Source organism: Limulus polyphemus, unplaced genomic scaffold (assembly GCF_000517525.1).
Source record: "Limulus polyphemus unplaced genomic scaffold, Limulus_polyphemus-2.1.2 Scaffold76, whole genome shotgun sequence".
Taxonomy (NCBI): Eukaryota; Metazoa; Arthropoda; class Merostomata; order Xiphosura; family Limulidae; genus Limulus; species Limulus polyphemus.
The window spans coordinates 1,152,377-1,176,098 of record NW_013665686.1 but is presented as its reverse complement, the minus strand read 5'-3'; the positions used below and the strand labels follow the sequence as shown (position 1 = coordinate 1,176,098).

General features: G+C 32.6%; 2 protein-coding genes across 5 annotated transcripts in view; both read left to right on the top strand.

Moving 5' to 3' along the window:
* LOC106466823 (ras-related protein Rab-4B-like) overlaps positions 1 to 8,099 on the top strand; it is a 43,069-nt gene extending 34,970 nt beyond the window's left edge. Inside the window, exon 4 of the mRNA XM_022395606.1 lies at positions 4,217 to 8,099. Within this exon, the coding sequence (XP_022251314.1) occupies positions 4,217 to 4,326 (110 nt within the window). The 3' untranslated portion in view covers positions 4,327 to 8,099. The remainder of the gene's footprint in view (positions 1 to 4,216) is intronic.
* Positions 8,100 to 10,434: 2,335 nt separating this feature from the next.
* LOC106466932 (UTP--glucose-1-phosphate uridylyltransferase-like) overlaps positions 10,435 to 23,722 on the top strand; it is a 35,008-nt gene continuing 21,720 nt past the window's right edge. Inside the window, exons 1-3 of one of the 4 annotated variants that reach the window (XM_013927253.2) lie at positions 10,435 to 10,556; positions 12,382 to 12,510; positions 14,786 to 14,893. In XM_013927253.2, coding sequence (XP_013782707.1) covers positions 10,530 to 10,556; positions 12,382 to 12,510; positions 14,786 to 14,893 — 264 coding nt within the window. In that variant the 5' untranslated portion in view covers positions 10,435 to 10,529. Of the gene's footprint in view, positions 10,557 to 10,684; positions 10,704 to 10,790; positions 10,851 to 11,282; positions 11,407 to 12,381; positions 12,511 to 14,785; positions 14,894 to 23,722 lie in introns of those variants that run through there. The other 3 variants (XM_022395514.1, XM_022395509.1, XM_022395503.1) reach the window with 3 other exon arrangements.

Below are 23,722 nucleotides of genomic sequence, written 5' to 3'. Positions count from 1 at the left end.
TTGTACAGAAATCTTTGATCTAAAAAAGTTCTTGGCTATGACACTATGCACTTGTTCAAATTCATATTTCATACAGGCCTTTGATTTTAATGTCACCAGGTCATCTTCATAAATGTTGTACATTTCATCAATATCAGTTGCAGATTGCTTGCATAGAGATTTCTCAATCACTGCTAGTTTATGCAAATTATCTGCAGGATATCTCACAGAAACTGATTCAACAGGAGCTGCAAACACTGATTGGTATATACTTTCAAGTTCAGCTTCTACAGTTTGTGCGATGTTTGCACCTCTGTGCAATGCTAGATCTTCAATGCCTATAGAATTAGAAGTGGATAAAATGGACTTGTAAAACTGTATTGCAATTCCAGCATCATTAGCATCCTGCAGAAGAGAAGCCATGCCTTCAATTTTTGAGCAGACAGACTGCACTGAAACTTTAGGTGACTGTATTAGAATATGCACTGGCTGAGTTATTGTAAACAGCTTTTCGAACAGCTTCAGACCAAAAAACACTCTGAATGCACATCCACATTTGATGGCAATGCAGTATCATTACAAGTTTTCTCTAGCCAGTCCAACAAACTGACATATTGAGCTAAAAATGACATCACAGCTTTGCCTCTCAATTCTCACACATGTATTACAGGTGTCTCTATTTCATCACTCAATTATACTCTTGTTCCTCTGTGAGGTGGGTTACGATGGAAGTACTTGCAGATTAATATGGTTCTTCCTCTTATGCTACTCCTTGATTTTATTATACCTGTTAGATTGGTTTTGAGTGAGATGGTTTACATTACAAAGACATCTTTATGATACCAGAAGTCGGGTTCCTGGATCAATCAATCAATTTCTCACATTGCTATCATGTGTCCTGTTAATAGACCTAGGGGTACAAGATCCCCTCTGGTCTTATGATCATTTTTCCTATCCCAAATAGATCGCTGTGTTTTTCAATTTTAGTTGACTTGCTGCTGGTATGATCCTTTTTCCTACCCCACATGGATGTTGACTCCCGGCAGCCTGGGTTTTGGATTGTAGTTGACTTGCCTGCAGTATGATCCTCTTTCCTACCCCTACATGGATGTCGGTTCCTGGTGGCCAGGTTTTGGATTGTAGTTGACTTACTGACAGTATGATCCAAAACCCAGTGGATTTCAGTTCCCTGTAGTCTGGGTTTTGGATGTAGTTGACTTCCCATGTATGGTCTGTTGTGCCCTAGCCACTCTTCACCTGGAGGCACATCCTATTACTCTAAACCCACATTGATGTACTTTAAGGGATTGAGATTCTAATATCACATGGTTTGGATCCCTATCCAACCATTGTTCTCTCCCTTTTGATGTGCTCCTCCCAATTTCCACTCATGTCTGTGACACCTCTTTCCACACTTGGTGAAGAGTATACCTGGTACAGAAGTGGTGTGTTCTCACAAGTATGATTCTGTACTGCAAGGGTCTACTCTTTTAGGGTGTCATTCAGACAGTTTCGAAAGATGCTTCTTTTTTTACCTTGCACCAGTCCTTCCATCTATTCACTGTGGAATTCTAGCTATTTATGTGAGCGGAGGTAATGTACTGTATCCTAAATTATAATTTTCCTATACTGAAAATATATTTTCGATAGGTACTTACCTCTTCTCACATTTTCCACCCTTCCTCCACACTGAAAACCAGTGCTTCCATTTTCTGCCTAAACTCGAAGTGATAGTTCAGTAGAATCAAATAGAGGGAGTGAAATGTGGCAGGAGAGTGTCACACTCTTATTGGTGGAGAGTTGTTGCATGATGATTTGCATGTGAGATGCATTTGAATTACTCAATTGTAAGGTACGTGGGAGCTCGGAGCATGCAAAAAAACTTTTTTGTATATAGAGGTCAGCACTGAACGAGAACAGCTCTTTATGTGAGAGGAGGTAAGTACCTATTAGAAATATATTTTCAATATAGGAAAATTATAACTTTCAATTTGTACTACAAGATATTTCAGAATTTCATATTCAATATAGCATCATACTTCATTAATGCTCTAAATAGATTTTGATACAGTGTTTCATTAGTCCCAACAACAGTGATCGTTAATAAAACTATCTATAATATAAACTTGAAAATTAATGATTAAAATGCTTCAAGATTGTCATGCTTTAGAGATAAATTATTAAACTTACAGTTGCTTAAATATGCCTAAGTTCTAAAAAATTTAAATAATATATGTATGTATGAATTATTTGGGGCCAAGTGCAGCCCAGTGGTTAGCATGTCAGATTGTTGATCCAAGGTTCTGTGGTTCAGGCTGCTGTTACTGATGAAGATAAAATATGCTTCACACTTTGAAAATGTGCAGATATACATTCATTTAAGAAATGTAAATTTTTCTTTCTTTTTTTTAATTCATATTTACAAAAAAAATCGTATGTCAGTAATGAGTTAACCCTTTTGCTATGGGCATGTCAAAGTTATATTAGTTATATTCAAAATTTAATCAAACTACATTATTATCATGATATACGAATAAATTTGACCTTAAATTTGTAAGTAAATATTTATAATCCTCAATCCCACCCTAGTATGAGAATTGTGACATTTGCTCTCCAGGTATCACCTCTTCTCTAATTTATTTACTACCCCTCCAAGAAGTATAGAAATTGTTATTACTCTGGCAAAGCATAATTCTTATAGCCTTCAATCTTATTTGGTCAGAGCCATGCTCACTGGTCACATCCTCTCTTTCACAAATTGCCAATAGATCTCTCTGATGTTTACACTATGTTATTTACAACCAATAGAAAGCCAAAGTGTTAATCTACCAAAGGACATATTATATTACATTGTTTTCTGAACAAAGAATTGTCTATTTCACTTCCATTTCAAACTTTATTTCTATGGGAAACACACTGAAGAGCTTAGCTGAATTTTAATGCCTCATGTCGCATAGATAGAAAGCCAGAAAAATTATGATAGTTATAGAACATTGTTTGGATTTTTGTGTTATTATTCTGTGTTCTTAGGTATATTATTTAATTAAGTAAAAAATTATTTATTGCAGTAGTACCATTATTATAAAAAAAATAGGATTAAGTTTCATTGACAGTTGACAAAAAAAGACGATGACGCAAATAAGTACTGTTTCTTGTTTTTCATGTGTATTCTTTACTTGTTATTATAAAAGTAACTAAAATGTAAAAATTACAAATTTATTGGGTTAGATAGGCTTAGACTATGTAAAATATAGAAAAAAATAATATTAATAATTCTTGTAAAGTATGCTCGTGAATAACTTGTATGTATTATGTAATTTGATAGGGTAATGTGAGCTACACATTTGCCAAGTAATTTACAACTTGTATGGCAGGATTATTTATTAGACATGGTTCAAGAGCACAATAATATTAAGTTTAAATAGGTAGATATTATTACAAGCCTTAAGCTACTTAGGATAAACAATTGTGGTTTCCTGTTACAATTTGCAGTCATTTCAGAAAGAAAAATGGTAATTTAGATTTATTAAATAATTTTTTTATGGTGGTTATGAGGTTGGTCAAAATCAATCAAACCTGTATAGAGTTATAGTGTAGAAAATAACTGAAAAAATATAAAGTTCTACTGGAAAAAAAAGTTATACTTATTAGGAGGTTTTTAGAGATTACGCAAACAAAATTTGAAAGTTTTCAAAAGAAGAAAAATATTTTAAATCTTAACACGAAAATCACTTTGCACTTGGAGCAGTCAGAACTTTGACACCATATAATTATGGACAAAGTTTTAGTAAAAATAATTAAATATTCTGATCTTTTGTCTACAAAAGTCTTTTAAAGTTCACTTGAAAGCATGCCAAATTTCATGAAGATACATTAAGTACTTTCAGAATCATAGTATGTAACCATGGTGGTTACAAAATTGTGTAAAATACGCGAGCCCGTTACGATAAGGTTAAAGTTGATTCCGTGTTGTAGAACTGATGCTAAAAAAGCATACATGCAGTGACTTATATTTGTCTGTTATTACTATTAGAGAACTAAATTTGATTGGTACAATTCATGATTTCTGAAGAGAAATGCATTTATGCCTGAGCCAGTATTATAATTTACAGTTCTAAGCTATTTAGGAAGATTCAGTCAAATGCTAGGATTTGCCCAATAAAGTCATTATATGAAATAATGACATTTTGAGCACTCTAGTTTTCCAACTCTGAATAGATCCTGTTTTTTCTTTTAGGAGAACTTGATCCAGAAAGAATTGGTTCAGGTATCCAATATGGAGATACAGCTCTTCGAAGACTGAACCGCCAGCACCAGCACCAGCGACGTCCTGACTGTTCATGTTAAAAATAACCAGTATACCAGAAATATGTCCATTGTTGCAATTACAGCAATGTTCCTTTACATCTTTTCTTTGATTTAGCCTCATAATTTACAGTCTTTAATGTATTTTGTTATGGCTTTATGTTGAATATTATGAAACTTTTGTGTGTATTCACAAATGAATCATCCATAATGTTATAAAGCTTTCCAGGTTGGCTGCATCACATCTACACATAAATGTTTTGTTTCAACTTTGTTACAGTACTGCTGTGATACAGGCTGTTAGATTATGCATGAAAATATACAAAAATGGCTAACATTGTTGTAAGGAGAAGAGAAAAAATGTAGTCAGTGTTTTGGCCAACCTTCATTAGTGCCAGATGAAAGTAGTTTGAATGAAATATTGACCACCTAGCTTCGTTTATTTTCACTCACAGAAATATTAACCATTTCTTTTTTGTGTTTTCATATTTTATCATGGTGGAGTTGCATTTTGTTTTTTAACCATATTGATTTTATAGTAATATATATATATATCCTTCACTATAATTTAAAGAAACTGTGTCAAAATATTAAGCATTGGTCATACATTGCCAATAGCAGAAATATGAGCTATAATTTATAATTAAGAATTTTTACCAAATGAAAGTATATAATTCCAAACAATATAGATCTTTTTCCTCATTTTAGGCCAAGCACTTACAATATCATAACTCGTACCTTATTTCATTTTCTTTAGTAGAAACTTGTACCTGATTCATCAGCAAAACATATAGCCATAATTAAGACCGCTGAAAGGTTCAGCTGTTACACTGTTTCTTGCCTCATACATTCTTATATAGTTATAAAAAATCTAAAAGATTTGATGGACAGGCTACATAAGAAAGATGACAAAAAGAACCACGGTCACTCACGTCTAAGATTGGACAAGCAGGGCAAAAAGCAAACAATAGTTGCAGTAAAAATTATGAAATAAAAAAATTTAAAATAAGCATTTTAGAAAGTTTGCAGATTCTCAGCCCTTTTGTTTTCCAAGGAAATCTTTTTTTTTTCAATTTGTTAATGAACCTTGAAGAAACTTTTTTTTTTTCTCTCTATTTGATTATTAGAAATTAACTGTTCTGTTCTTGAAGAAACACATAAGCTTCTTTGTAGAAAAAGGTTTTAGTTTAAGTATAATAATAAATCGTTAAGATAGGCATTACTCTTAAAGTCTGTAATTATGTTAATGTTTATCTGTCATTGTCATGTGCATGTGATAATAACCTAAGTTTTTTGAACTCTGATACCATTCTTCCAGTAAATATACTGCAGTAACAGCAGATCTGTTATAGCATTCTGAGGTTTGTATGGACAAGAAATGGTAATTACAATTTAAATGACTGAATTTTTAAAGTGTTTATTATCATTAATGAATTTAACTTTGGAGTTCATATTTTATGAACAAAAATATTATAGCTTTCCTATATACCTCTTTATTAAACGACCGCTGATTTTCTGGTACTAATATCAAAAGTCTTATTATAACAGCAACACTCACAGAAGGATTGTTAGAAAGTTGCTTTACACAAGTTATTTAGGTAGAGATCTTTTTATTTCTGATTTCTGTGAACACAAGATAGTATTGCATTAAGTCTTTCATAATTCATCATATCCATGTGATGAAGGCACCTCCATGATGCTGTCATCCTCTGAGATTTTATGATTGAATTTATAATAAAATACCATTCAATATTTTAGTAACAAAACTCAGAAAGTTTCAGATAGTATTCTCAAGCTAATTAATATAGAATATTAGACTTTTCTTTAAAAAATACATACTGTCAATCTAAGAACTCAAGGTAGGTTATAGATTTATGCATATACAATTGGCCTTTCCCACATCTATAGCTGTATATCTTGTGCACATCTCTTTATTAGTAATTAAATTACAGCATAACTGAAATCCATTCAGTACTAAATAGGTGTAAGCTGACCTAGTTATGTTTGTAGGTAAGTCTACTTGTGTCAACTCCTATTCTTTATAGGAGATGAAAGAATGGAAGAAACATACATCTGCATTGTACATCCAATTATAAATTAGTAGAACAGAAAATAAGTTACTAATTTAGAAATATAAATTTAGTTCTTTTAAGTTAAGCAAAAATTTTCAAAAATTATTTTCATTAGGAAAAGTTTGTTCATTTAGAGTATCACATAAAAGTAATTAGAAATTGACCTGAAAGTTTAAGATTTTTTTTGTATTTTTATTATTCTACTAATTATACTTTGGTATGACATTAGTAGTGAAGTAGAACGTTTTCTCAGTTTTAGGCATGTAACTTTCCAGTTGTTATAAAACAGATTAGATTTATTTCAAACATTTAGAGCTTACTAAAATTTAAAAATGTATTTACTTCTAATGAGCACCAGTTTTGTAGTTTATGTTTTTAACACATAGTATAATCTTGATAAAGCAAGGTCATTATTTTAAAGGGAAATATGATGTACAATTATTTAACTGTTATTAAAAATCTTAAATTTTAAGTAAAAGGTTCATATTCTTCTTCAAGAAAAAACAATAAACCACAATAAAATATATCATTTTAGATATTGTACAGCTCGTTTTTGTATCAATGTATATGTAAAAAGTAAATGTTAAAATAACATCCCATTATTATATCATAGGATAAGATCAACGTTTTACTGCAGTTTTGTTAACAAGGTAATAGTTTGAATATTAAGCTTGTAATTACTTACAACGAATATTAATAGAAATACTACTTGCAAGATTCTAAATAAACAAGAACCTAGAAAGCTTTATATTTACTATCTTTGTGTTTACTGTATTTTGTCCCAAGTGAAATCAACAGTGCTTGAATGTTTGTATGTCTATATTTAACATTCTATTTTAAATCCAGGGTGTGTGAAATACTATAGCTTTTTATATTGTGGCATTTGGTACAAAGAAAAACAAGCTGTGTGAATTATATTAATGCTTAGAACACCCTGTATTAACATAGAACATTATTTTCCTGCTTTAATAACTCCATGCGAGGGAGAGTAAATGATGCCTGTCAGCTAATTAACAATTAAAACCTTGCAAAGGCACAACCAGTTGCCCTAGTAAATTGACTGTTCTGTTAACCATTATGTTGATGTTTACTGCATTATTTCTTTTAACTTAAAATGCTTAAATAAGCATTTGAGTGATAACATACTAAATATATAAAATTGTGAATGTTTTATAATCATTATATTAACTTTATACCTTTGGTTGTAAACCTGGAAGTTATCCATATTCTTGGTTGTGTTGTGGTATTAGAGAGAGAGAGAGTTTTTAGGAATCAAGATGTAACTTGTTGCATTGAAGTTGATGTAGAACAAGTTGTAAGATTATGTTACATGAAAACTAACTGTGAGTAACTCTGAGGGTGAACTGTGATAGAACTTTTTAATTTTTCAATGTTTCTGGTCTGTATGTTGTGTTTTTGAATAAGTTAGCAAACTTCTGTAAATAAAAATTAATCTTTTTTAAAGTAAATTGTACTATGAGAAGAATTTTAAGAATTCTGTATATATTTATATTTACATTTAAAGATCTGAAAACTTAAACTATTGTATCCTTAACATCAAGTTTTTGCTGTTATACTTTCATTAAATAAAATTTTCTGGAGCTGAGATACAAAGATAAAGGTTATGTGACATACATCAGTTTTAACTATGCTATCCTGTATTTTTTATCATAAAATTAGTTTGTTGATTCAGTCTGAACTCTGTATTGAAATATTTGTATGACTAAAACAATTATTACCAAAGTCTCTGATTTGATTTCTGTGTTGATTTGAAAAATGTTGACTAAATTTAAGTTTGATTGACATAAAATTAGTAAAAAATCACTTATAGAATGCAACACATTTTGTGCTTCATTAATTTTCTGATCATTGATTTTATTTGTAAAACTTCACAAGTTTTAATGTTTTAGCAATAGCTTTATAACTGCAATAACCAGAAGAAATTACATTTGAAGAAAATCAGGTCCAAAACACCTAAGTTGTAAATTGTAGAAGATCTGTATGTATGTGTATATATATATATATATATATAAACATACATTATCTGAGGAGTTAAGTTAATACTTACATAATAAAAAAGACTGTGTTACAAACAGCAAGACTAAAACTATGATGAAATAGAACATACTTATAATACAAAACAAGCCCTAAAAAATGCTGTAAAACAAAACATTCATTAGGGCTACAATATGGGGTATAAAAGGTGTGCTGGTTTTTAAGAGGTGATTGCAAAAGCAATACTCGTATAACATTGTAGTCAGTCTGTCTGTCAGTCTTAACTTCCTTTCACAAAGCCTGGCATGTATATAAAAAAAAGGAAAAAAATAATAATAAGAGTAAAATAAGAAACAATAAAACAAAATGAGAAAGCAAGATGTCGGTGCCCAAACCAATGATGTCCCACATCTATGTTACTTTAATTTCCGCTGCCTGCGGACAGTTGTGGGAAGGTGACTGCTCTGAGGGGTTAGGACTCAGACCTTGTGTGTCCTACTTCCGCAGTCATCTCCAAGAACCAGGATACATACCCCACATTATAGCCTGTACCCTTGTTTTTGCTGTTGTACAGTGTTTTAATTAAGACTTGCTTTATAGTATACGTTATATACGTATGTGTTATTACTAGTTTCGCTGAAAACACTACGTTCAACATAGATGAAAGATAGGTGGTTGTATTTGTAACACTTTATATTATAGAGAAAAGTATATAAATGAAATTATCTTGTACACGATATAACCGATTGTCAATTGATGACATCTACATAAAGTGACTATCTAACGTACTGTATAAACCATATTTCTAATTTAGATATTTTCGAAGAAAAAATAAGATGATATAAGATTTGTACTGAGTTGCATAACTATTGTAATAAAACGAACATTATGATAGAAATATAATACAGTTAGAATGACATATTTCATATAATATAATAATTAATGGGAATTTAATGTGATACAGAGGCATGTTAAATATATTTATCTTACACTTTTACTATTAATTGTAATGGTGGGATCTCACTTGAAATCCTGTTTTGACAAGCACTAAGACTGTTCTAAATTCTGGTATTTAATGCCGCATTATATTCGAACGATTGTTTGTTTGTTTGTTTTGAATTTCGCGCAAAGCTACACGAGGGCTATCTGCGCTAGCCGTCCCTAATTTTGCAGTGTAAGACTAGAGGGAAGGCAGCTAGTCATCACCACCCACCGCCAACTCTTGGGCTACCTTTTTTATCAACGAATAGTGGGATTGACCGTCACATTATAACGCCCCCACCGCTGAAAAGGCAAGCATGTTTGGTGGGACGGGGATTCGAACCCGCTATTCTCCAATTGCGAGTCGAGCGCCCTAACCACCTGGCCATTCGAACGAAATAACCTGTCTTCATTGCTATTGCAAATGAATTATATTTGTGATAATATCGCGGTTTTGTTTATTAAAATATGTATTAAGAGTTAATTTATTGCTATAATAAATTATATTTGTCCTAAGGCAATATTATTAGGCTTCTTTATTCGGTTCATTAGGATTTTTCCGAGAACAGATATCTATTGTGTAAATTTGTGTTTAATTACAAACAAACCATCGTCAGGCCGCCTGTTATATAACAAATACATCAGTGGCCGGAATACTATTTATATAAGTCATTTGTTAGAATATTAATTGCAATTGTGCGAAGGCCTTTTATTTGAAAAAGAAAAAGCAATGAGTCCAATAATACTGGCTTATAATTCATTATGATCACATTCCGTTGTATCCAAAGGTAAATAAACTTATGAAGGCGTTGTAATTTGTGTTTTTCATCTTTCTATATAGCCGTTTTGTAAGTATTTATTCACCTTACTATGATATTCGTTATTGATATACACTATGTAAATGAATGTTGCAGTATTGTTTCCTTTTGATATGCATTTTAATATGTATTCCACGTTAGGTATTTCATATTTGGAAAATATCGTAAGAAAATGAAAACATATATTCTTTGCCTTTTTTTTTCCTTAATAATATTATATTCATTTTGATTTGTTTTATTTTTGTTTGAGACCTTGCCGCATGTAGCACTCTCTGGCGGTGACATTTTTAGTCAAGTGCAAGGCCCTATAAGTAAAATCTAGATCAGACTAAGTGGTGCAGTGGTTGGGTTTGAATTTGTAGCGAAGAGAAATTCAGCAATGGGTACTTATCAAGAAAGAAAAGCCGTACGTATACTTTTGCCGGTATTACAAATATTCGGTATCACTTATACTGTGATAGTTCCTCAAAATTGATAAGATAGCATGGGTCTGTTTGAAATTACATTAAACAATCAAAAACTTCTTATCATCATATTTTACCGGCGAACATAGTTAAGTACTACTACCTTTACAGTTTACTACTTGTCACGTGCTTTGATTTGGGAGTGATAAGTTGATAAGATTTTTTTAAACGCGACCCAAAGCGCTCGAGTTGTGGGTCGCGTTTGAAAAACCTTATCAACTTTTGTATGTGATGCTGTGAGTGTATGCTAACTTTTTGATCAGAAGTTTATAATGATATCGTAGTTCTCAGTAAATGTAATACTTATTACAAATACTAAGTTCGAGTAGAGACCGCTATATTGAGATCAGTGATATAGGAAAAGGAACCCACCTTAACTGTTATATTAACATGTTTTTAATTAGTTTTACCATTACCAAGACCAGTCACTAAATTTGAAAACACACGATTATTAACATTTTAAAGCCTCTGTTTTGTGAAGGAGTAGTTAGTAGAATTTAGGTTTATAAGTAATTTCGTAGTTTATTAAATTTAGCGTAGACAGCACTCTTGTTATAAATATAATATTAGTACACACGGATAACTGATGAGAGAAAGTTGATAAAATGAATTTATTTTATATAAGAGGTAAAGTTATTAAAAATTATGTTTTAACATTAAACACAATGTGGTATGTTGAGAAAAAGCTAGCCAAAACAGTAACAAAAGTAAAGATTAAACAAGTAATATCAAGATACAAATTACAATGACAGAAGTTGAGGTATTTTGTTTTTGCAGAAGTAGAACATAGAGGTAAGTATACACAGTCTAATGATATAACCTTTACAAAGTATGTATATGACTAAGTAAATAATTTTTCACCAAACTAAAAATATTTTGTTCCTAGATTTTTCCCCTGAAAAAAAAAAACGAGTGAAAAGGTAGTTTCCTCCATTATCACAGGCAAGATTCTCCTTAACACATTTTAATTTCAAGTCCCACAAGTGGCTTCAATTTCTTATGAACATTTTAATTCATTTTTTTAATTTTGTCTATGGACCCTATTTCACCAAATACCTTTTTTTTTTACTAAGCTTGTGTTTTTTGGAAATCAAAAAGAACAGTTGTATTGATTTAAATTTAAAGTTTATCAGTTACACCTGGATGTGTGAGTTGACCCTGTGGTAGAGCTCTAAGTTTCAGAGCTGGCAAACTGGTTTTAATACTATGCGATACCACACAGTATTCTTTGCATTTTAAGATGTGTGGATTATGAGAGTGACAGCTAATCCTTTAGCATGGATAGAAGGTGGTAAGGTACTGCTGACTTGCTGTCTTGTATCTGGTCAGTAGTTGAAAATTACAGATGGTGGCAGATAGCCTTAATAGTACTACCATAACTATAAATAGTTAAATGTGTTGTGAAGACTAAAAATAAAGGAGCATCTTTGACAATGTTTGTTTTTTCTTTATTTATAATAATTGTTTGTATGTTAATGCTCAATTTGTGTGCATTGCATGGTAAGTAGACAATTTTAATTTAATTTGAATATTCTATTAGATATAGAATTTTTTTGAAAATATACATACAGTTAAATCTTACCCTAAAATATACATTAAGCTACAAAATTTCTTACTATTCAAGCATTTTTCTTTTTGTAAATAAAATATTGATATATATGTGCATTTGTGTGTATATATATAGTTTTGCTTTTTATTGGTAGAACAAATTAGACAATAATTATAGTATTCAGTTTCAATATTGATTTTATTCTGTCTGAAATTCAGATGTTTGGGCACAGACGAACACCCAGTGACTCAACAGAATTCAAAGTTCTCACAAAGAGAGATGCTCAGGTTCAGCTAGCTCAAGAACTGGAAAAGCTATTGCTTACTGTACCAAGCATACAGAGAGAGGTACCATTTAAAACTAAAGGTTTATACTGAGTTTGGAATAAAAAAATATGTAAAATTAATATCGTTAGCTAAAATGGTACTTAGTTTTCAACACTAACCATTAAAGCATGCTTGAGAAATATAAATACAGTCTTTGTTTCTAACAGTTTATAACCTCACTAGATTTATCATAAAAAATGTGGACTTTTGTGCATAAAAAATTAGATCTATATAATAAAAAAATACACTTTTTAAATTTTTACCTATAATGCAACATCTAAATGTGATCTGAAACTGATTGTGAAAAAGAAGCAAGAAGTTTTATATTGCACAAATTAAACTTTTCTTGTGTCTTATGGTACTAACTAACCAATTTACACTGCTTTTCCAAAAACCTATACCATCTAAATCAGTTGTTATGAAAATTTGATCTTTTGGGGACTACACCTGAGATCCTCTACCAAATTTCATCAAAACTTGGATATAATATACTTATAAATATATACATATAAGGTATATCTTGTGTACAAGCTATCTCGCACGGCATACTAGTAATCAACTTGTTTTTCAGAGAACGCAACTTAATGATAAAGCAAAATACGAATGTGATAATAGGAAGCATTTATTAAGGGTTTCGGAATCATCATAATTCCATCATCAGTAATCTAAAGGTACAAAACAAACAATATTTGTAGCTACAAAAGAAATATGTACACAGAAGTAAACAATTTGAATATACAATTATAACACAATAAAATTAAAAATGTGGCACAGATGAAGCAGTTAAAATAAGTTTAAATCAAGTGAAGACTGTATTATTTAGGGACAGAAGGAGGGTTTTTATGTATAATGATTCTGTTATAAGAAGTTCAGTATCATGTTTGGCTGTTGAGAGAATTTTAAAGATCAAGAGAGAGAAATCAGATGTCCTGTTTCTGTATTGTGCTGATAGATAGCAGAGTTGGGAGGGTTTGTAACCTTTCTTCCAGTTTTTATAGATATGCCCATGTGTTCACATGCTCATACTTTAAAGTGACGTTTGGTTTCACCAATATAGGAGGCCTTACAGTCTCTGCACATGTATAAGTAGATGAGATGTGAACAATGGGCAGTTGGCAAACAATCGTTTTTGGAGGAAAACAGTTTTTAGTCTGAAATTGGGTTTCATAATAACTTTCAGGTCAATTTGATGATAATAAGAGTTACATAATTTTTTCAGCTGTTTTGTGATTAGGGAGCTCTGTCTCCTGAGATAAAATAAGCAGGTGTATAAGGGAAGTTTGGGTACAGTGTGTATCTTGGGTGGTCTGACAAACAAATTAGTTAAGAATGAGGAAGTTATTTTATTCAAGAAATGCATAGGGTAGCCATTTTTTCTCCAACTTTAAAGTTCTTTCAACAGCCAAACATGATACTGAACTTATAAAATAAACATTATACATAAAAACTCCTTCCATCTCTAAATAACATGCAGTCTCCACTTGATTTAAACTTGTTTTAACTATTTTATCTGTGCTATTTTTTTATTTTCTCATGTTATAATGTTATGATTGTATATTTAAATTGTTTACTTCATATATATATATATATATATTTCTGTTGTAATTACAAATATTGTTTATTTGTTTTCTACCTTTAGATTACTGATGATAGAATTATGATGATTCCAAAACATTTAATAAATACTTCCTATTACCACAAACAGTATAATTTTAACTTATTGTAATTAGAGCTGGGCAATTAATTGATATAATCTATTATATCAAATTTATCAATGTGGCATGTAAATAATTCCAATCAAATCGACTGCTGTCACAAAAATAATCAACTAATTGAACTTAATGTTTCAACTATCCAAGTGATCAAATTGTGATTTTGAATTGTCATTATTGTTATTTTGTATAATTAAAGATTTTCATCTTAATTGGTTAGTGTCGTAACTCATGAAAATAATCAACGAATTGAAATTAGTGTTTCTTGATTATTAATGTTTTAGATTATTTCAGCTTTCCAAGATTTTTGAGATTAGTTAGTTAGTTGAATTTAATCGATTAGCAAATTCCATTAATTGCACAGCTCTTATTATGATAGTATGCTCTTCTGTGAAATATTTCAAAATATTATAAAATTTATGTGATTTTGTGTGTGAAATTACACTAATGCATCTACTAATGAAAGTACACTAATGCATGTGAAATTTAAGTATGGTCTGTTTAATTAGCAAAAGTGAGTAAGGTTTATCGTAAAAGCTAAAAAGCTCTACCTATTGAAGTTCAAAATTATTTTTATTGAATAGAGAATTGAGGTAGAATTCCGAGGTTTTCAGAAGCTTTTCCTGAAGTATCTGCAAGGAGTGGGATCTTCTGTTGATTGGGATAAACTTGAGAAACCACCAGATGATTCTGTAAGTACAAATGTGTTGATATATACTCACCTAACAGCTTAGTAAGTATCACTTGTACTTTGTTAGGAGTTTTACTAAGTATGTGCAGTTTATGTAAAGTAATTGTTAGGCCTAAGATACAAACAATACGAGTTAATCTTGCCATAAAGTACAAGAATGAGACAATAAAATATATTAAGATTGTTTATGTACTCACATTTTTAATAATTTTAACAGCCAAGTTGCAAGAGAAGCACTTTTTATACACTTTTTGATAGTTTTTTGAAAATGGATTAATTGCTCTATTTCATTTGAGCCTATGACATTTATGTCAATTGTAGATTTGTATAAGATATGAAAAGTGCATTTAGAAAATTTTTGATGCTTTCCAAACATGGAGCCTTTGTCAAAATGATCATCACTTGTTCATATTCATGATCAAAAGTTAGTGGAAAAGTAAATGGGGATTAGAGTATATTTGAATGTTTTGAGTTTAAAAACATGTACATCTATGCTAATGTAACCAAATCAATAAAAATTGTGTTTAGTAAAATAATTTATGGGAAAGATCTTTATTAGCTACTGGGATTACATCACAGAGAAATTGTACTTATAAATTAAGAAATATGCCATAAATCTCTACAGTAAAAAGTTTACCAGTCATATTGTTAGTGTAAAGTAGTTGTGCTTTAACCCTATTGAGACAGGTAGTGGTCAGAGGGCATATCATCATGTTTGTAAACTTAAATTCAACAGTTTGTTTAAGTATTATTTTATAGATGTATGCCAAGGTTTCTTCTTTGCCCATCTAAGCATTAGTCTGAATTTTTTCTCGCTTGCTCCAGTCTTTTATACCCCACTCAATTGCCCTTGTTGATATTTGTCTCATGACACTCTCCACGTACGTCAATGTACACTCTATCCTGGTATTGTATATAAGCACCTCATTCAAATAATTTTATTATTTTTTCTTGACAAATCATCACTAACGGGTTTCCCATTATTACAATCATTTGGAGATACTTTGAACGTTATCTTGTTATCTAGTTGATTTCGTAATGATAATAATCCTTAAAAAATTTCTTCTTCTGATTGGCAAACTGTTTATGGTATGAATTCCCAGATTATTATTTCCAACACAGAGGCAAATTGGGTCTCTTCCCTTCCTCCTCTCATATCTAATGTTGGACAACAATTGGGGGGTCACTTTCAGTTGAAACTGTCAGTGATCTTATTCGTAGTGAGATGGAGACATATATTTTGATCTGTGGTAGTCTTCCGGGGGTCTCTGAGGCTGTAATTCAGGGCGATACTTGACTTTTTGGAGAGACTTTAGATTTGCTTTTTCCTGTGCATTTTTCTAGTATGTTGGATTTTTATCCCCCTGTGGGTGGCTGGTAACTTTACGGACTCGTTGCCTGGGGTCTTTGGTTCGATTCTTTAGGGTAATCGTGGCAGGTGGCCCAAAGCTGCTTTGATCTGACAATACAACTTATTTGAAAAATAAAAAGGAAGCCACTTTGGAATAATTTGCTTTTGATTTGTTTTTCTTCTGTTGGTGCTTTGGGTGTGTGATGTTTGGCTTTTACCTGGTTGCTTTTGAGTCTGCAACTTATTTGATGGCTGAAAGGTTTGGGAGTGATTTTTAGTTGTTTTTTTTCTCTCCATACACGGATATTGTGGATCATGCTGGAAGGTTTACTTCTTAGTTATGTGAAGGGACAGTTAGGCCTTATCCAACTGGAACTTCACGATTTCAGGTATCGCAGTTCTGGAGTTTTTCCTTAGGACTCGTATAGGCTTAATATGGGTTCTGTTGTATCGTACGAGTTTTCTCGTCCCCTTTATTTCATCGTACTATGCATACAACATTCCACAAATGACTGGTTACTGCTGGCAACATCTCATCAATTGTTAGATCATTACATTCTGATTCTACTTTCAGATATAACCCAGGTCAAGACTGCATAATCTGTTCTTGCTCCAATTTGATATGTCGTCAGTTGGGGTATTTTTTATTTTTCATCTCATCTCTCAGTTGGGATCACTTACCTCTCTCTCTCCCACTGCATTAATGGTTCTTTTTCTTCTGGGAATGTGGGCATCACTCACATCCTTCATGTCTTTGAGACAAGAACACAAGCAATCCTTTTATTGGTCATTAAGTGACCAGGGATCATACACATCTATTTCCTGGTTTCCTTAGTTGGGATCATTCTTTAATCTTGATGGGTTGTTAAGTCAGGACACTATTACGATTTGGATTCCTCTACTGCTACCTCATCCAGGGTTCCATTCTCTTCACAAATGCCTTGCTTCAGGGATGGAGTACATATACCAACAGTCAGGAATTTCAGAATCTATGCACAGATGACAAGGATTCACAACATACTGTTTTCATCCTTCTTGCTCTTCAACAAGCAAAGCCTCATGATCTGGGCTTCTGAAGGAGTAAATTGTCAGTCTTCACTCTGACTCTTCCATGTTGGTGTCTTATGTGGTCTTGGGCTCCTTATTTTCGAATTTTGGACCTCTTTTCTTGGAACTAGTCTTATCTTATCACCCTTCTAAATTGCCATGTTCCATGGGTGATACCTGTGGGAGCAGGTCCATTGTCTGAAACCAAACAGATTCTCTTGACAGAATAGATGTTGCATCACAAGATTCAGTTGAATTGTCTCTCATTTTGCAACTCAATTTGCCAGGTTGGCCTCTCATTGGATCACCCAACTACTGGCAATTTGGTCTCCAGTATCTCATATTTGGGCCTTGGCAATAGATGCTGGGGTGATCATTACAGTTGTCTAAGAGGTAGATTAAGATTATGTGTTCTCTCTCTCTCTCTACATTCGTTTGTGACCTGACTCTTATATGCCATGTATCTCCTTTACCTGCAGGTTTATTTTTCGTGGCTGTTGACCTATGGACATCACAGGTCAGAGTGATTTGCACTGTTTGTCCACAGACCACTTACTCATTCTCTTCATTCTCAGACCAGTTCCTTTTACCCAACATTCTGTCAGACGGGAAAGGGATTCAATCTTTTTTTCTGATTCTTCTGCTCACTCTTTCTTTCTGTGTCCAATCAGATTTTGATCTTGTTCATATTCAGTGAGGGTCTTGAAGGTTTTGTTGCTCACCCTTATACCTTTAGAGATACTAGACAACACTTTATTCTGGGCTGTCTTTGAAGGTGAGATATCTTTTGTGAGTCACATCTAAGCAGATTTCTCTTTTCTTTGCCCTTAGCAGCTCGGTCGAATTGCCTCCTGGGGGTCATTGTGTGGACTGGTATGTGGACCTGCCCCAACACCTTTATCTCACATTATTTGCTTGATCTGGCAGTCTCTTCATATGAGAGTTTTTGCCTACCCACTGTAGCTATCTTAACTATTTCTGCTAGATTATCCAGAGTGAGTATTTTTATTTCTACCTTTCAGAGTCCCTAACCTCGTTTTCACAGGATCCCACTCTGTGGCGAGTGTTGCCCAGACAGGTGTGCTTTTATCAACCCAATTCTGCACTAGCAACCACTATTTCACTGTAATTACTACTCAGGCTCTGTAGAAATGAGGTGTTCCATAAGACCACCTAAGAGCTCACCAGGTGGTCTTACCATACACTGCTGGCCTGCCACTTAAGGACTGTCATAAGTAAAGCTAAAGGGGATCCTGCCCATCCTTGCTGATCATCAGATTGAATAACTTGGGTTCAGTTGGCCTTTAAAAATTTAGAAAATTTGACTTGCCTATTGCACTGTTCTTCAGGATTCCCCAATGCATATTATCCCCCAGATTTTACTAATGGAGCTAGGGAGTCCTTACCACAGCCAGTTTCCAGTTACTGTTATGGTGGACAGAGGCTTTTCCTCCAGAATGTTAGACTGAATTCTTCCACTATTGGAGAAGAGAGTGAAATTGAGAGCCCTCCTACCCGGATCCCTAGATGTTCTTCCCAGATGTTGGTAGGAGCTGCACCTGCCTATGCAGGAGCCTACTCGTAATGCCAGTTCAGATTTGATGCTCGGCTATCTGGTTGGGGTGTGCATGGCCCTTCTTTTTGATCAATATCAGGTCAGTATATTGTTCATGGAAGGGGTCCACTATCTACTCATAATTCCAAATGCAGTGTGGTCCCATCCTGATTCCTTGGTTGAGTACAAATGTTCCACATTCTCCCCATAATTCTAGGGGCAAGTAGAAGGCTCCTTGCTCCATTGATTGGGGAGTGAGGATTAATTTTCATAATTTCAGAGTGGATGAGTTCTGCTCCTTTGGTTGAGTAAGGCATATAAGATCCCGTCGTTTCAGGCTTCTTCAGGTGGAGGAGAAGGTTTGTCCGCTTCAGTGTTGCTTACTTTCTTCTTGTGATTCCTGTGGTTGAGAATGCATCACTCTAGGACTTTAGGTTGTGATCCAATCAAAAGTATATCTATACATATAATGTTGCAGTTCAATTGCTCTAGCCGCCAGTGTCGGACATAGGCAATAAGACCCCCTTAATTCCAACTCCGAGTAGTGGATCCTCGGCTATCTGGTTGGAGCTGGTTTGTAGTGATGATCAGTCATATACAAATCCATCCTTGATACAGGAACTAAGTTCAGGGTGAAGAGCATACCTGTTCTGGATGTAGTGCAGTTCCCCCACTTGGATACCACTCTTATCTTGGTACACCCTTGATCTATACAGGTGCTTTCTGTATGGATAATGCCCTCACCAGCCCCTCCACCTTCTCATTATGGGATTCTAGCTATAAGTGGCAGCGGAGGTAAGATTGTTTTGGAAGTTAACATTTTCTTAAACAGAAAATGTATTTTCAATAATAATTACCTCAGCTGACACTCTCCCACCCTTCCTCCCCACTAAGATCCAGTGTTAAAGACTGGAATGGTATCAGTTTTGAAATAGTGATAAAATTCTCTGAATGAGGTTCTTGTATACAGTGCCAGGATAGAGGGTGCATTGACATAAGTGGAGAATATCAAAAGACAATTATTGCTAAGAGCTATTGAGTGGGATATAAAAAGAGCAAGCATGAAAAAATCAGACTAATGCTTAGATGGACAAAGAAGAAACCATGATGGCAGTCGAGTAATAGCTATAAGTGTCAGTAGAAGTAAGTATTATTGGAAATGCATTTTCAATTTAGGAAAAAGTTAACTTCCAATATTGGTAAGCTAGAATATAAAATGAGAACCTCCTACCATTTTTATTTACTGAGATATTATGATATTTAGCGAATCCACCATATTGGCTCTGCCCACCACTTCATCATTTGAGAAGACTTGTTTATCTACATCTACTTTTATATATCAATAATTTTATAACCAGTTGAAAGCTATACATTTGTTCTACATAATTCTGTCACTCTTCCTAAGTTATATAAGAGGGAAAAGCTCTTATATCATTGGAAAATTTTAAGTATTACGATTAAGGCTATTTTGTGAATAGAAACTATATTTTTTAGACTCAAATACAATTTTTTTAGGAAGCCTGATAAATTACAGTAGATTTTTGGGGTATCAATATAGTAATTTATCTTTTTTTTTATGTATTCTAAGATGCTTATATAGTCTACAAAAGTTATTATTTTTCCATCTTCACCTGTGAATTTGGACAAGGCTTAGTGAGTATGGCTCACGAGTGCAAACAAGGACTTTGTAGCATCGTAGGTAGTAGAGATCATTGTCTTTTAAATATTTTTTATTTACTGTTCTATGTATGAAGAAAAGTAACTGACATTTGAGTATTTATTTGAAAATATTAATAATATACATACATATGTAATATATGGTAGCCAATATGTTTCTATATTTAACACAGTAAGAACTTGTGTTATTTTTCTACTCATTTATATTGAAGTAGAATAAAAACAAATTATACAAAAGTAAAGACTTGGTAATTCAGGAAAGGTATATTTATTTAATTTGAAAAAGTAAGTGAAATATATTTATCACTGATAAACTGATATTAACATTTGAAAAGGAACATCTTTACATAAGTGTATAGATCAAGGAAAATTTCTATAAAAATGTTTCAATACAAAACCAATATTACAAAATAAGAAGAAAATGGAGAAGTTTTAGAACATATTATTATACATTCAAACAAAAAGTAATCACATGTATGGAAAACAATGTACATACAAACTGTATGAAATAATGAAAAGTTGTACAAACTTAAAGAACACATGAAAGGAACATTATTACTTTACATACAAAAGTGTATAGATCAATGAAAACAGTTATCAAAGTTTCACATTTAAGAAATTATGCTTCTCCCTTGGTTAAGTTTGTAGCTGCTAGTTCCTGTGGGAAATAGAATCTGTCTTTCCTGCATGTCCCACAAGCATAGGTTCCAACAGACAATAATTTGTCAAATAAAGGAGGGGAAGTGTAAAAATTGTTCATGAAAACCCATTGTCTTAGTCTTTTTTATTTTTCCATCAGTTCCATCACAAGGTTGTTTGCAAGACTCCTAGCTGGCATTTGTCCCTCTATGCCTGTGTTGATTTTAAATTTAAGACAGTATCCACTTGCAGCTTCTGCCAGGACCTGCAACTTGATACCCCGCTTGATAGGTTTCTTGGGTCTGTACTGAAGGAAACCAATTCTACATTTTGTACCTAACATTTGCTCATATATAGATAGTTCTCTGTTAGGAGAATAGTAGGAAACAAAGTTAGGAGCAATTTTAAGTAGAGAATTAGATTGTTATTGAAATACAACTATCTATAAATAACAAAAAAAACCTGTCCCTAGATAAGATATTAGTAAACCCAAGAGTATGAAAAAGAGGATAGGAAGACCAGTAGTCAGAAAGAGAAGGAAGAGGCTTGAGACCCATAGCTATAGTGAGACCAAAGTAGGCTAAAATGTCTAAAATATTAACATTAGTCCATTTCACAGTTTTTTGAAAACTACAGTTTCATTGTTACTAGCATACCTATTTGTCTCATTGATGATAAATTGTATCATTTCTATTGTAAAAAAGAATTTTAAAAAAAATCAACTAAATCTTTCACAGAAGCTACTTTTTGGGAAATAGGTTCACCTCTGATAGATGTAGATTGTTCTTCAACAATTTTTGTTCATCTCCGTGCATCACTACAGGAGAGAGGCCTCTCCTGCTGAGAAAGAACAGCTCCAGTAGAGGCTCTAGCTCTCCCTCTCCTGACTCTTTTTGGTGGATCTTCAGGACCATCTTCCTGTAGCAATCTTTCACTAGCTACATCCTCATCTGTCCACAGGACAGAATCAAGAAGAGCTGGTTCGGTATTTTTTGGCCATTGGCTTTTATGAAGAACTTTGACAGAGGCATTGCAAGAGAAGAATCAACTTCTTCAACTTCAGATGCCTCTGACAGGCCTCCTTCATCAGAAGAAAATGAAATGTTTAGGAGGAATTCAATTTACTCCCGTGTTAGGACCTTCTTCTTATTCAGTTTTTTCTTTAAGTTCAGATTCTATTTCTAGAAGGAAAAAATATAAGGCTTTATTACACGTTTTTTATTGTGTATCATTATACTTATGTTACACATTGTATATCATCACATTGCTTTTGTATTTTATTACATATCTAGATTACATGTATTCTGTGATGTATACTTTTTCCTTACGTGTATATACATTCTCTTGTGTGTATAACAGGTTTCACCATATATACATGTTATGCTAAAATACAGAAATAGCTACACTAGATTTTGTTAACAACTATACACTAACTATTGAACAGAGATTCAGTGTATGTATATTATAATGTTTATTTACCTGTATGTAATAGTTGGTAAACACCGAAGTAGGATGTAGCAAAGAAGATTAAACACTTAAATATATACTTAAGTTTATTGGATCAGATACAACTTTACTTTGTACAGAGTCATGTCATAAATATTTTAACTCACTTTTATAAAGTACATTAGAAAATTCTTGTCACGACCACTGTACTGTAAAGAAGCCGGCAAATTCTACTCCACTGTGTTCTTGGAGTGGGGATTCAAATAAATTCTGTATGATACATCCAAGAGGATAACTAGAATCCAAATACTTAACAAGTTTATTGGATTGGATGCAACTTCGTACAGAGCCATATCATAAACATTTTATAATACTTTAGACAATTGAAACTATTATACTGTCATCATGTTGATAAATTGTACCCCACTGTGTTTTCAAAGCAGGGAAAGTTCTGGGTATTGTGCAGCATGAGCTTATTTGATATTGATGGTGTCAAACTAAGTAAGGAGTGGCGATTCATTGCTTTATAATCGTCAGGTTTTACTTCAGCTACTAACAGTAGATAAACATAGGAAATAGGTGTGAAAAGATTAGAAGAAATTCTGAGGAATTTTACTTTGTAACTTAGTGATCCCTACCAATAAAAGACAGACAGTACTATTCATTTTGTTTCCTCTAGTTTCTAAGTCAGTTCCTAACAATAAAATTACTACAGAAAATAAGTATGAAAATGTGAGAAGTATAAACTCTTTGAAATTTTGCAATCAAGATAACAATACTATACATTTTATTTTGCACATTGCAACCTTTATTTTTGGTATACAACCTGTAGAATCAAGTAGAATGTTACAGTAGAGGAAATAACAAATAGAATATAAAGTTTTCATGAAAAGAGTGTTTGATATTTAATTACATGGTTATTTATTTTTCATTTGTTTTCTTTCTTCATTATTGTACTTTGCATTTTGGATAGTTAACATTCTTGAAAGAAAAAATGTTACGAGAAAATCTGTAATTAAAAATCTTAATACTTCATTTAAATACCTGATATTTTGTGTACAAAAGCCTTGTAATGTTTACCAATAACCTGCAAAAAATGTGAGAAGATACATATA